Consider the following 12,935-nt stretch of genomic DNA (forward strand, 5'->3'; position numbering starts at 1 on the left):
AATCTATAATTCATATCCAAACTAAATTACTTTTTTTGGATTTCAAATGTCAAACCAAACATTGTGGGGGGTATTACTTATAATTATATTACTTACAACATGGGAGACCTTGTATCTCCAAAAAGACATCGCTGTCCACAATGCAGTATGACATCCATTGTTTGAGGACTTTCACTTTCTCATGCTGCGTAAATAAATTCGGTTCAAAGTTTCTTAATTTCTCCAAACAAAAGCAGTTTCAGTAAGCATGCACTGCAAAACAATCTAGAAGGCTACGTTTCAACTAGATAGCAAGCTTGTCATGAAACAGAATTCAGAGATTCTCCCTTTTCTTTATTTTCCCCATAAATAATTTGTACAGAAAATCATATAATGGGCAAACTCACGTCCATTGACTATATTGCTTAATGCGAACACTAACTTTTAAGCTAAAGATAAGGTATGCCACAGAATTCACACACTACATACAATCCAGGTTTTTTAATGAGTAAAAATGAAGGCAGATTAGGAATGAAGGATCATATAACATTAAACATATCTTAAGACTATAAATGGTCAGCTTTAATACAATTTGAACTACAAGCTATCCGAAACAAGATCTTGCTCTTGCTATTAAGTTAGATTATCTCCATGAAAGGTGGCATGCAGTGGTTGGTAGGTCCTAATGACCACCTTGCACACCTTCTGTCTGTCCATTCTGTTGAGCCTCATTACCCACATGTTGATCATTCGCAGGTAGTTCCCCAAGTCTTTCCTGTAGATCAAAAATATGGTCAGTCTTCCCACTAATCTTCAAACGTCAAGTGATTGTAGGAGTGATGCAGGTTGAGTTATAACAGTCATATTACTCCATCTAGGCCTATCTATGTTTTCCACTGAATAACCTTCAAATATGTAATTTATCACTCTGAACCTATTCTTTGCTGGGTCATGCAGAACATGGTACTGGCATTACCTTGAGAGCAGTGTTCTCTGAAAGTAGCTGCTCATAATCACTCCTGATTCGACTTACTTCTGACCGGAGAGAGGCATTCTCTTCCTTCAAAGCCTCAGCACGCTGAGCTAACTCATCACACTCGGCCTTTAGAAAAAGCTCAGACAGGAGTTAGGATATGTTATTTGTGATCAATCAACCAGAAAAGAAATCACTATAGAGGGTACTCTCCATTACCTGCTTACGCAACCTGGATCTGCGAGCAGATTCCCTGTTAGACTGCTTTCGCCTTTGCCTTTTAATCTCTCTTTCATCCTGAAAGTTAACAGAAAAGAATTGAAGAAACTAATAAAGCAACAATAAAACTTCAAAATCAGGTCTCAGACCAAACATTCAAATCAGTATTGTTGCAAGCTTTTACGAAGACAATCCAAAATACGTGTATTCCCCCAGGTGGAAGTCTCAAAAGGCAATGGGCAGTTCAACCATTAAACTATGTTTACATATTTATTCTCTATATAAAAAAAGAGATTACAGGGAAAGAACTGAATGAAAAGCAATTCCGATTATGAAAATTATAACATGGTCAAGCCATGAGGCAGGGCAGCTGGCACAAGAACAAAACAATGAGGAACGAAGTTTAAGATAAAACAATTATATATGCCTGAACACTCAAGCGAAGATGATAATCAGGTACAGGTGGTGCAACGACAACACTTTTGTGGCAAGGGAAAAACAATGTAGTCAAACTTGAGGAACTTAAGAGGATGAGAAGGGAGAAAAAATTGTAACTCAAGGACCATAACTCAGACTCGTAAGAGTTACAAGTATTGTGCATGCATTAAAAATAATATTGACAATAAAAATAACACAATAAGTAGTAAGATTCAATACATAACATAACTAATAATAGGTTCACAATTCATAAAATTACTCATAAAATAACTAATAAATTCATAGATGCTTAATACATGCACCAACAACTATGGTCGTGACTGCTGCACTGCTGACAACAGTGAAGCTAGTGTCAATGCGGCCGCGTTAGTGCTTCTCTGGCCTTTGATGATGACAGTGATGGTTGTTTGACAGCAACAGTAGCATCGCATCGGGGGCATGCACTCACCGTTGTTGTCAGTAGTCTCCTTTGTTTCATTTCTGAGACCCTAGCAGAAGAAGCAGGACAAGTTGGACTTTATTTTAAGGCTGGGTTGGGTCATTGAGCCAACATATGGTCAAACCCTAGCTGCAAAAAACGGAAAGGATCAACATAGCTCATGATCCTGTGAATTGACTAGCAACCTTGCAATCATGCAGCTATCCAGACCTTGCCCGATCCTTGTCAGCTTGTAATGACCCTATACTCGCAGGATCATGAGTATGCGAGTTTACTTGTGATTTTAACAACATTTGGAAAAAATCAATTTAACTATGTTCATCATTTCTTAAAAATGCAGTGGCTCTATGCCCCATTATGGGACTGCTGCCAACACTAAATATCAAACATAACTTCACAGTTGGACACAAATTCAGATATTTGAGCCCCAAGAAAACACACCAACGGACAGCCTTCTACCTGTCCATGTCAAACTGGTAAGGAAATGGACTGATCTTTTTATAGTGAGGGCGTTAACAGTAGTGGTGATTACTTGGAATTCTAGCAGTTTGCCAGAGGTTGGACTATAAAGCAATAGAAAGACAACACTATCGGCTTTCTGCTGATTGAAAGATTGGTTTTGAGAAGAGATCTCAGACTCTGGTAAACTCAAGGGGAATGTTTTTAATCATTCTATAATTTTGAACCAGTACCAATCAAAACAGATTACAACACTATAGGAGCCTAAGGTAAAACCAAAGTAAAAATCTTTTAATGAAGAGGTGTATATCTTCTCTACATAATCAAATGAACCACCATAGCCTGTAAAGAGACAATCGTGCATCTAGCTACCAGACTTCTTGAACCAAATTTCCTAACCCAACATACTAAAAGACAAAAAGATTTAGTGTAGGGTTTAAAGAATAAGAACTAATAACACCCCCTCCTACATGTTGATAAATTGCCTTAATGAAGTATTTAGGTAAGCAGACTAGTGTTAATGATGCCAAGTTTGCATCTACTGAGTGAAGAATTGGTCGTCTGTAGCATCAGATTAAGTAATCCAAAACAAGCTAATGAGTAATTTGGCTTTGCTAGGAAATAACAAGTAACTATTACAATATAAAAGAAACATAATTTTAATAAATGCTTCATTGACAAAAGTATAATCACTAAAAGAAAGAACCTTTGGTCTTTGACTAGGTATCCCCACAGACACAACTAAAAGACTAACTTTCTCAACCTATGTGGTGGTTGGGATGGGACAGAACAATCTTTAGGAGCCAAAACATGTACATACCAAAGTGTTTGTAAATTAAATCCCAAGTACCAACGTGTATAATCAAAAGAATAAATTTACTTATTAATGACGAAATAATAAGCATATGGCCTTTACTTTATCCACTAACACAGATTCTCCTTCAAAGGTGATAAAAAGAATGTTAAAAATAGAGCACAATGTGTTGGATTGGATATTCTCTAAATGCGGGTTTAGATTTAACTCAACTCTATAAAACCAGTTTCCACCCACTTATATACTTTAATTTAGTCATATCTCAAAAAGATGTAGATTTCCAACACATCTCTCAAATATTGAGGATGAGACATCTCAAGCGTGAAACTAAATATTTTCAAATGGTTTGACAGTTGTTTGATAATGGCCCAGTACTAACTTTGAATGACTATTCTATATCATGTTACTTTAACAGCACATGCCCTTATCAAGCTTAATACTAATTAGCACATAGCTAGATAGTTACAAATATCAAATTCTTAGCAATTTTTCACCCTATAACTTAAGATCATATTCTATTTTACAACTTCATCTCCTTTTCGTTCTGCAAATTATAGCAGTCGATGGCAGATAAATGTGGGGCGGCCACCTCCAGAAAACACTATAGTGGGATGGCAGAGTGACCACTATTATACTTACTTTTTCTGTATTCCTATTTTGATTTTTTTTTAACAATATACATATAACATATATATATATATATATGTGTGTGTGTGTGTGTGTGTGTGTATGTGTGTGTTCAAACAGAATTTTTTACACTTTCGCATCTATATAATTGTATTATATAAAAAATATATTTAATTTTATATTATTTTTTTACTTGTTACTATATTATTTAGAACTTGTTGTTATTATTATCTAATTTATTATATTGTATATTTTTTTATCTAGTTTTTATAACTATTGTTATTTAATTTATTATATCAAACAATTTTTTATTAGGTTTGTCATTATAATTTATTTATTACATTAATAGAGTATGCTTTAAGTAGTTTTTCATATTTTATAATACTATTATATTTTTTATTATTGTTGTTATTATTTAGTTTTGTGTTATTATACATTATACTTTATTTTTATTACTATTACACTTATTACTATTATTCAGTTTATTATAGTTATGTCACGTTTTACACACAAAAACAAAAAAAATAGTTGTTGGACACAGGCCAACAATTCAAAACAGACAAGAGTAAAAAAACACTGAAAACCTAATTCTGACCCAACCCATCAGCTGCTATTAGCTAGAGCAGCCTCAAACTAGTAAGGGAATGCAACAGCAATAGTGCCCAACAACAGCAAAGGTCACAGGAAAGGTTGCAAACCCATGTCCAACAACGGCAAAGCTGCAGAGCCTTGCGTGTTGAGAGTGCAAACAGAGGAACAGTAGCGAGGCCTGCAATTTTGTATGATTTACCCTGTGAATGGCACAGTAACAGCCTCAACAGCCAGGACATCCATGTGTTTTATGACGAGTGCCTTGGGAGCAGCAAGGGGCTGCTCCACTCCCACCCTGTAATTGCAACGCAATTGCACACAATTGACTACTATGCTGCAAATAGTGATCATTTTCACAATGTACTTTAAGCCTACAAACCTCCAGAATACATTAAAGCTATAAGATTCTCAGCATATCTCAGCCTGAGAATAAGTGTCACGAACTTCCCAATTAGGACATTAATTAATATGTTATCAAGGTAACAAACATCATATCATCAGTCTGTAGTCAAAAGTAACCTGTAGCCAGAGTTGTGATTGAACACTATCCCGTGATCCAGCAACTGCAGTAGATGGTACCTTTCTGCCAAGTGCAGGAATGTTGGAAGGAGCCGGTGTACCCCAATAATCCATTCCTATATTTAAGTTTGTTGTGGGACCAGGAACAGCTCCAGGAGCACCACCTGCAGAGATAGGTATGATAGGCACATTCTGATTGACCACTGTAGCTGGCGTACTTATGCCCCCATTTTGAGAAGTATATGCTGAAGTCCCATTTTGAGATGGTTCATCTGTAATTCAATAGAGAAGGTACATTTCAGCTGACGCATGCAAACATTATAGGTTAACATATGGCAATACACCAGAAAGTCATAAGCTATATTGAAACAGAAGAAGTAAGCACGCCAAACCTTCAAAAGAATCCTGCCTGCCCCCTGATTTCATTTGAGAGTCCTATGAAAAAAAAGGAATAAAAACTAAAATACCATCATAATAATAATTACCCAACACAGAATTTATTTAGGGTATTATTCAAAAAATAGTCAATTGTGCCCCCACAAACAGGAGCAGCATGAGCTATCTGACCAACACCCAAGTCATACTCTTCACCCAATATCTGATGTCTAAACATGGTTGACATTTATAAATTACGTATATAATTTATCTGATAAATAGACATCAAGAAATAAAATTGAACATCCATCGGTACTTCACGGCTTATGCTGTTTTACAACAAAAAAAACTTGTACAGAGCCTGGTAATACTTTGTTGTTTTATACAATAACCTTACCCCTTTTAATAATATCCTCCAATATCCTTGGTCTCCCCACTCCAACTCCACTTATAGTCTCATAGTCAACCCAAGTCTAAGTCAACAAGGAGAAATGTCTTAAGCTGTTATATGTTGATCACCAAGAAGAAAAACATTGAACAGCCAGAACCATTGAAGACTGATGCATCCCCAACCGTTACTGTCACTATCTACAGAGACCGTTGATGATGACAGTCGCAATGAATGGTGATACAAGCCTAGTTGATGGCGATGTGAGCGTCAACAATAGTATGAAGAAGTAAGTTTAAACTTAACTCATTCTCACAAAATCAGCTTGTAAGGTGAGAATTGTCTCCACTTATATACTATAAATTAGTCTTAATTCTAGTCGATGTGTAATCTCCAACAAATAATAACAAGAGTGTTGAGATGGCTGGCAACTACAACACAAGTATTGCAATGGTCGACAACAACAATACACTGTGATGGCCAACAACAACGATGGGAGTATTGTGATGGGCAATGATAGTAATGCAATGTTGATGATGACCACAATTGAGTATAGCATGTTACACAAGAAGTTTGGTTCTCATTTTCAATTGAGAACCATAGGTGAAGGGTTGTCCTTTTAATTTTTTGGTGGGTCTCTACAAACCTGACCTGGAGATCCCAACTACAAGAGTTGGGTAACTCAAACTGGGTAACAAATCCTGAGGCTGCACAAACGCTGTCAGGATCAACATGATGCACAACTTCCCTATTTCACCATGTGTGTGTTTCTCGCTTGCTTGGGTCTCCCATACTCACAAGATCATGCAAATTTGTGAGTATACTCACAATTTTGACGTCTCTAGTAAGCAGATATAAGGAAAATCCTTAATCTCACCTCGATGAGTTCCTTCTCATACTAGTAGTTACCCGACAATACATGTCTTCATATAGCCCAAACATAAGTAAAGTGAATACCTTTCTTTTCCAAAAGCCTTCCACAACACTTCTCAAGTCACTCAATCATATGCTTTTTCCAAGCTAATAAAAAAGCAGACATAAATCTCATTCTTTGCATTCATATCTGGCCAAGATCAATCCTTTGAAAATAAATAGCTTTGAATGTGCACCTTTTCATGTAAATACAATTTGATTCCCCGCATTCTAGCCACTCATAAGTTTTATCCCCTTGTAGTTTACACAAACTTTGGTAACAAGCTTTTAATAAAATACATAAGCTCTCTTCATTTTCTGAAAACAGCAATTCACCACTTATATTCCATAATTTTGAAAACAAATAAATACAGAAGTTGTTGACTGTCTTTGCCCTCACAAGATCAACTATATTAGGGAAATTACAGTTCTTATTCAGAATAATAGAATAAAAGCTTGTCAGGATAGCAATTGGACTGGGATTATATTTAGGCAGTATAGAAGGAGCTATAGTATTCTATTCAGTAATATGTTCTTTTCACCACTTTTACATTTATCCTCCTTAAAACTTTAGGTGGATGTATGACCATGCTAGAGAGGACAAGATATAGAATGAGTACATTTACATATGAGAAAATATTGATGAGGTATTGATATTGGAGGAGATGACAAAAAAATTATGTTAAGTTTGTAAGATGTAAAGATGACCACTGGAAGCATTGGTGAAAAGTGTATATCATTGCTTTTAGTCCAATGAGAAGATGCAAATACCAAGGAGGACATTAGAGGAAATTGTTAAGAGGAATCCCATAACGAATAATATCCCAGAGAATTTGGTCTTTAATCAAGCCCAATGACATGCAATCCATGTAACCTAGTTCAGTAACTTTGTTGTGGTTATTGTATATTCCTTAAACCGTACAATTACTGCAAACTAAATATTAATGGATGCATATTGACAACATAGCAAACTGAAGAGGACTGTCCCAGAACTTACATTTTGAGAATTTGCATCACTTCCTTCACTGGTGCCTTCCCCTTCACTTGCACTATCACCACTACAAATCCAATATTTCTTATCAGCACAAGTCACCCGTATGCAAATGCAAATGGCAAGGCAACATACTCAACAGGCTTAGAAATATAAACAATGCCAAACCTAATATTATACTTAGAATTATTTACAAGAAAATACAGCCATGGATAAAATTATTTATGTCAAATAACAGTGTAGGGAACATCAAAATCGGGAAGTGGGTGACTACTGTTTCTATCCCGACTCGACAGTACATGATATTCGTAAAAAGAATGGATGCATTATTTCATGTAGCATAGAATCTTAAAATCAGCAATTTGGCAATAGGTTAGACATTCAGAAGTAAAAATTGTTCCTTTCTTTGAGTGCTTTGATTCAAATAATAGGGTACATAATTCAACAAGATTGATCAACACAACACATCTTACCTCTTTGAATGAATTCCATTAGCAGATGTGCCTGTTGTTTTACCATGTTCATTATTTTTCCCTGTGATCATATTCAAACTACCCAAACTTCCTTTTGATCTTTTAATTGGCAATTTTTCCTTCACCTCAGGAGGCTTACCATCAGCTTCCATGCTGCCAGGAGTGTTTCCCTGCATGCAAACTAATAAATTATTTTTCCTTACTTGGATAAGGACACATTCTGCACAAAAAAGGGAAAAGACAGAGACAAAGAGAAGGTGAGAATGAGCATAAAAAACAGAAGGGGAAAACTCACTGAAGCCTCAGCAATGCCATTTGGAGAAGGCATAGCAAATGGGCTAAAAGGATAAGATCCCTGCATAAATTTGAGACAAAAGTAGTTGATCAGCTAATGATTCAATGTGATGACTTCAAGAAAGCACCGTTATACAAAGAATACCGGAGGCATGGATGGATGAGCATAAATGCCACCAGGGGGATACATTGCAACATATGGATGTGGTGGAGTACCATAAGGAGGCATAAATTGCTGCAAATAAAAATTTCATTAATGAATCAAAGAAAGACTAAGATAGAACTTAAATGAGATAATTCATATTGTCAGTGAAGTGTAGACTTGATGTAGAGTAGACACGGTATTGAACAATAGGAAGAACAAAAAATAATAAGCAAAGAAGACCAATCAAGGACCAAAATCTACAGAGTTCATTTGTAGAGGCAAGAATGGTTTGTGTCAACTCCTAATTAGGACATTCAAGCCTGCCATTTTTAAAACATAAAGTATCCTGATGCACAAAACTTTAACAGAATAATTTCACTTAAGTTAAACATGCAAGGAATTCAGAGCACCATTAATCACAATAAATGCATATTGGAGAAGCAAGTATTTCCCAAGAGATACTATCCATAACCATAAGCAAGTCTCAAGTTACTATAAATTTACCAAACAGCAATTTTACATGCGACCAACCACCACTACCATAGCTGTGTTCCATCTGAATAATTATAACAGTCAACAAAGACCACTACCACTAACCAGCCCATCATCATCAGTGTCATTACCAGAGTATAAATGATATGCCACAACACAAAAAAGGGTAAACAGCGAATTCAGCTTCACAGGCCAACAACTAAAAATGTATAAAAACCCTTCTAATTCATGAATATGATCAGGATCAAACACGAATATACATTTTCTAGCTTCTAGCTGCAATTAAAAAATGAGGTAAATTTAGTTTTATTAATGTTCTTCCACATTCTGTTTACTGATTATTGTTGATTAGAATAACTACAAAATATCTCATAATAACATTATTGTATCTTAAAGTATTTTAGAGTTTCTTAGATCATCTTTTATATTTCATGATTTGCTTCCTTGTTTAATAAAGATCAGGGATCTAATATTGGTTTAAATTAATAGGGATTAGGGCCTACTATTTTTTTATTACATCAAAACCATATGATTTTCCAATTCTTCACTTCCAAAATCTCATACTTCCTAGTACCCTACATAAAACCCTAATAATTTCACCATGGTCATCAAAACCATCTTCCATGACCTAGTTCATCAGGGTTATGCTATTTTCAGTGACTGTCAGTTATCATCCTCTGCGATGTTTTTTGGAACAACCTTTCTCCCTCACAGTCATGTCACAGTTGTCAATGGTAGCCAACCCTCCAATGTGCTGCAGATGACCTGCTACTGATGCAGGCTTGCCATGATGCCTGCTCAATGCTCTCACTCACAACCAATATTTCACTGTTCCAAAATCTATACCCCTCCTTCCATCAGCCACCATCTTGGTTAACATGTGGTCTGTTATTCTCTCTTCAGATATGGTCTCACCTTGACCAACCAGATACCCTTTCTCTAAAGGTCTTTGTTTTGAAGTTACTGTATCATATTTGACATCCTTTATTTACGCCATCTGGTCTGGGCACTATTACATTTGTTTTCCACCTCCATGACCTTGTTTAGCTCCCTTTGGGCTCCAATGCTGTGTTTGGCACTCAAATTTGGTGTTTTGCATGCATCAAGAATTTGCTATTTTCAGCTGGCTTGGCTTGATTCTTGGAATTCTTTGTGTGGTTATCTCTGGTTTTGGCTGTTAGGCTCTTTTTGGATGTTTGTTTTTGTTATACTGACTTTTCTACCAGTTGGTGACTTCTTTTTCAGCTAATGATCATGTCAGCAGTGACTTTGTACTGATGGGTGGTGACTTTCTTACTGCCATTCCTCAGGTGATTGGATTTGGTCAGGACTCACCAGCCCCAAATATGATTTGTAGGTCATATTTCCAAGTTTTTAAGGTCTCCAAAGTTTTTATACAGTACGTTATAGAAGTTAAAGTTTTTTCCATGTATAACTACTAGCCAGAAAATTTCTGCTAACAATCACCCCCAACAAAATCTCTTCTTCTTTGGTCATGTGACTCTCCAACAGCTTTTCAACCTGAGGATTGCTCCAGCCACCTTGATAAGTTATATTACCAGTTATACTGATCTCCAACATCTCCAGCATTACAAAGACCACTTTATATTTCTTTCTCTGTTTTCTTTTCACAGTTTCATTTGTAAAAAGCTCAAGACTTTAGCTAGAGAACAATTAGTATTAGAATATCTAGAAAATATCTCAACATTATTATTCTTAGAAAGTGAACTTTAATCTTTAATCAACCTCACAAAATTGGATTGCAAGATGGGGTTTGTATCCACTTATAAACTATAATTTAACCATATCTCTAGTTGATTAGGGATCTCCAACAATTATTACATGAACAATGGCATAATTTAAAACATCCTAGAATTCATCTTCAAGCTTCATTGTATTTCATTATTTGTTTTGTTACTCGATTAGAATTACAAATCTAGTATCAGCACTAATAAAAGTTATTGCTTTGTATTTTTTATATATTAATATATTAATTCATATTATACACTTGATTGTCACCTCTCTTCTGCCTACCCTATCTAAATCCCTATAAACTTCATCATAGCAATAGCTCAAAGAGAAGGGGGAGTTAATATTAAATTATTTTCAAAAAATTTCCTCTGGCCACAGCTTAAGTATGGTCCAGTTAGGTTTTAGATTTTTAAACATTAACATTATCATGTAGACGGGATTGGTATTTATAATATAGGTAACAATTACCTGGACACCCCACATATAAGGGTGAGCCTGTGGACTTGATGCCAAGAAACCGTGTGGAGGTATAGGAGAATATGCCTAGAAAATGAGGAAGCTGGGTGAACCAAAATTCAATCTTGACAATAATAAAAATGACATGCCATTAATGCCAACAAAGACTGTTTCATTAGAAACCTGGAATCCAGGCCAATCAGGATTAATTGTTCCAGTAGCCGTGGTTGAAGACTGCTCCTGGAAAAACAACAAGTGTTTGCCGTCACATCACACCAAATGTACTAACCATTAAGCATCAATGGAGATAACATAAAGAAAGTTATACCTGTGACGTAGGTGGTGGCGTCTTTGACTCCTTCTCTTTTGGAGTTTTGTCCATCTCGCTGCTGCCCATCTAATATCAGTGTCTTAAAAATATAAACTAAACCATCCTGCACCAAACATAACTTTGATTAAAAGACAGCCTCAAAGACACCATTGTCCTTCGAAACTTACAACCAAATCACTGTAAAGTTGAGCAAGTTAGAAAAAACACTTGAATCACAAGATTTTTATATTGAATTAGTCTACAAAATCATTAAATCGCCAATTATCAATTGTAAGAATAGGAACCAACCAAGGCACTAATCCTTTTTTCCCTTCCAATCCATGGAAAGCTAGGTCAAAATCCAACTTCTAATGGTGCCCTGGGTTATCTTATCTCCAAACCAAAGATGGTGCAAGTTCTGCTCAACTCTAAGATAACACTACAGCATTAATCTCCACCAAAATTGACAAAGCAACAATTACTAGAGCTCAGAAAACCAAGATAAAACCAAGGAAAGAAAGTGAAATTCATGCATCTCAAAAAGCTAGCAATATGAACAATTCAATTTAATTCGAGCCGAGAATTTTCAAATTACCACTCAGAGAGAGACTGTGGATCCTTCAAAGCTGGAGCAGAAGCAGAAGCAAAAGCTGATCTGCCGAGGATTACAAAAAACAAACGCAAGAAGCGACAATCAAATGCTCAGAATAAAATTGTGAAGAAAAATGGATTTAGTGGGTAGCACGAAGGATATTCGGGGAATTTTATTTAGGAAATACAGAGAAAAAAATGATCTAGAATTAATTTAGAAATGGATGAGAAGGGAACAATGAATTAGGGGCAGATCAAAAATTAGGGTTTGTTTGGTTAAGGTTAATGTTTGTGTTGTTTGGTTTTGGGTGTTCACGGAGAGCAACCCATGGATCGTCGTACGGTGTCGCTGTCCAGTGAGATTTTCGTTCCCATTTTGCACAGTTTGTGAAATCCCCATTTACTCCCTATGCCCACAGTTTCTCTTCTTATTTTTTTGTTTTTTTAGCATTATATTTTTCGTCTTTTTTTTCATTATTGATATTTATTTAAAGTATTTTTTTAATTTGTTTTCTCTATTAATCTATCACTTTAATTTTGTATATATATTTCAACATTTTTAAAAATAATATTAATTACTAATATAGTAATATATCACCATATAGTTTGTTTAAATTAATTCTAAAATGTAATTATATGTTTTAAAAACATTTATTATGATTAATCTCAAATAATATAACTTATGTATTACTCCAAAA

At 35.4% G+C, this 12,935-nt stretch overlaps 1 protein-coding gene across 5 annotated transcripts; it reads right to left on the reverse strand.

Moving 5' to 3' along the window:
* Positions 1-302: 302 nt before the first annotated feature.
* LOC137811220 (bZIP transcription factor 16) lies at positions 303-12,662 on the reverse strand. Of its 5 annotated transcripts, none has more exons than XM_068612867.1 (14): positions 12,242-12,654; positions 11,956-12,074; positions 11,665-11,770; positions 11,520-11,576; positions 11,349-11,423; positions 8,637-8,726; positions 8,493-8,552; positions 8,198-8,367; positions 7,731-7,791; positions 5,451-5,493; positions 5,059-5,330; positions 1,172-1,249; positions 956-1,081; positions 303-754 (listed from the first exon to the last, which is right to left on the reverse strand). In XM_068612867.1, the coding sequence occupies exons 3-14, from the start codon at positions 11,731-11,733 to the stop codon at positions 662-664; spliced, it is 1,194 nt and encodes a 397-aa protein (XP_068468968.1). In that variant the 5' UTR covers positions 11,734-11,770; positions 11,956-12,074; positions 12,242-12,654; the 3' UTR covers positions 303-661. The 5 variants fall into 5 exon arrangements, with proteins under 5 accessions (XP_068468968.1, XP_068468971.1, XP_068468969.1 ...); XM_068612870.1 differs by having other exon boundaries at positions 5,119-5,330; positions 12,242-12,635; XM_068612868.1 differs by having other exon boundaries at positions 11,956-12,064; positions 12,242-12,610.
* Between the last annotated feature and the right edge of the window lie 273 nt (positions 12,663-12,935).

This window comes from Phaseolus vulgaris, chromosome 2 (assembly GCF_000499845.2).
Source record: "Phaseolus vulgaris cultivar G19833 chromosome 2, P. vulgaris v2.0, whole genome shotgun sequence".
Lineage (NCBI taxonomy): Eukaryota > Viridiplantae > Streptophyta > Magnoliopsida > Fabales > Fabaceae > Phaseolus > Phaseolus vulgaris.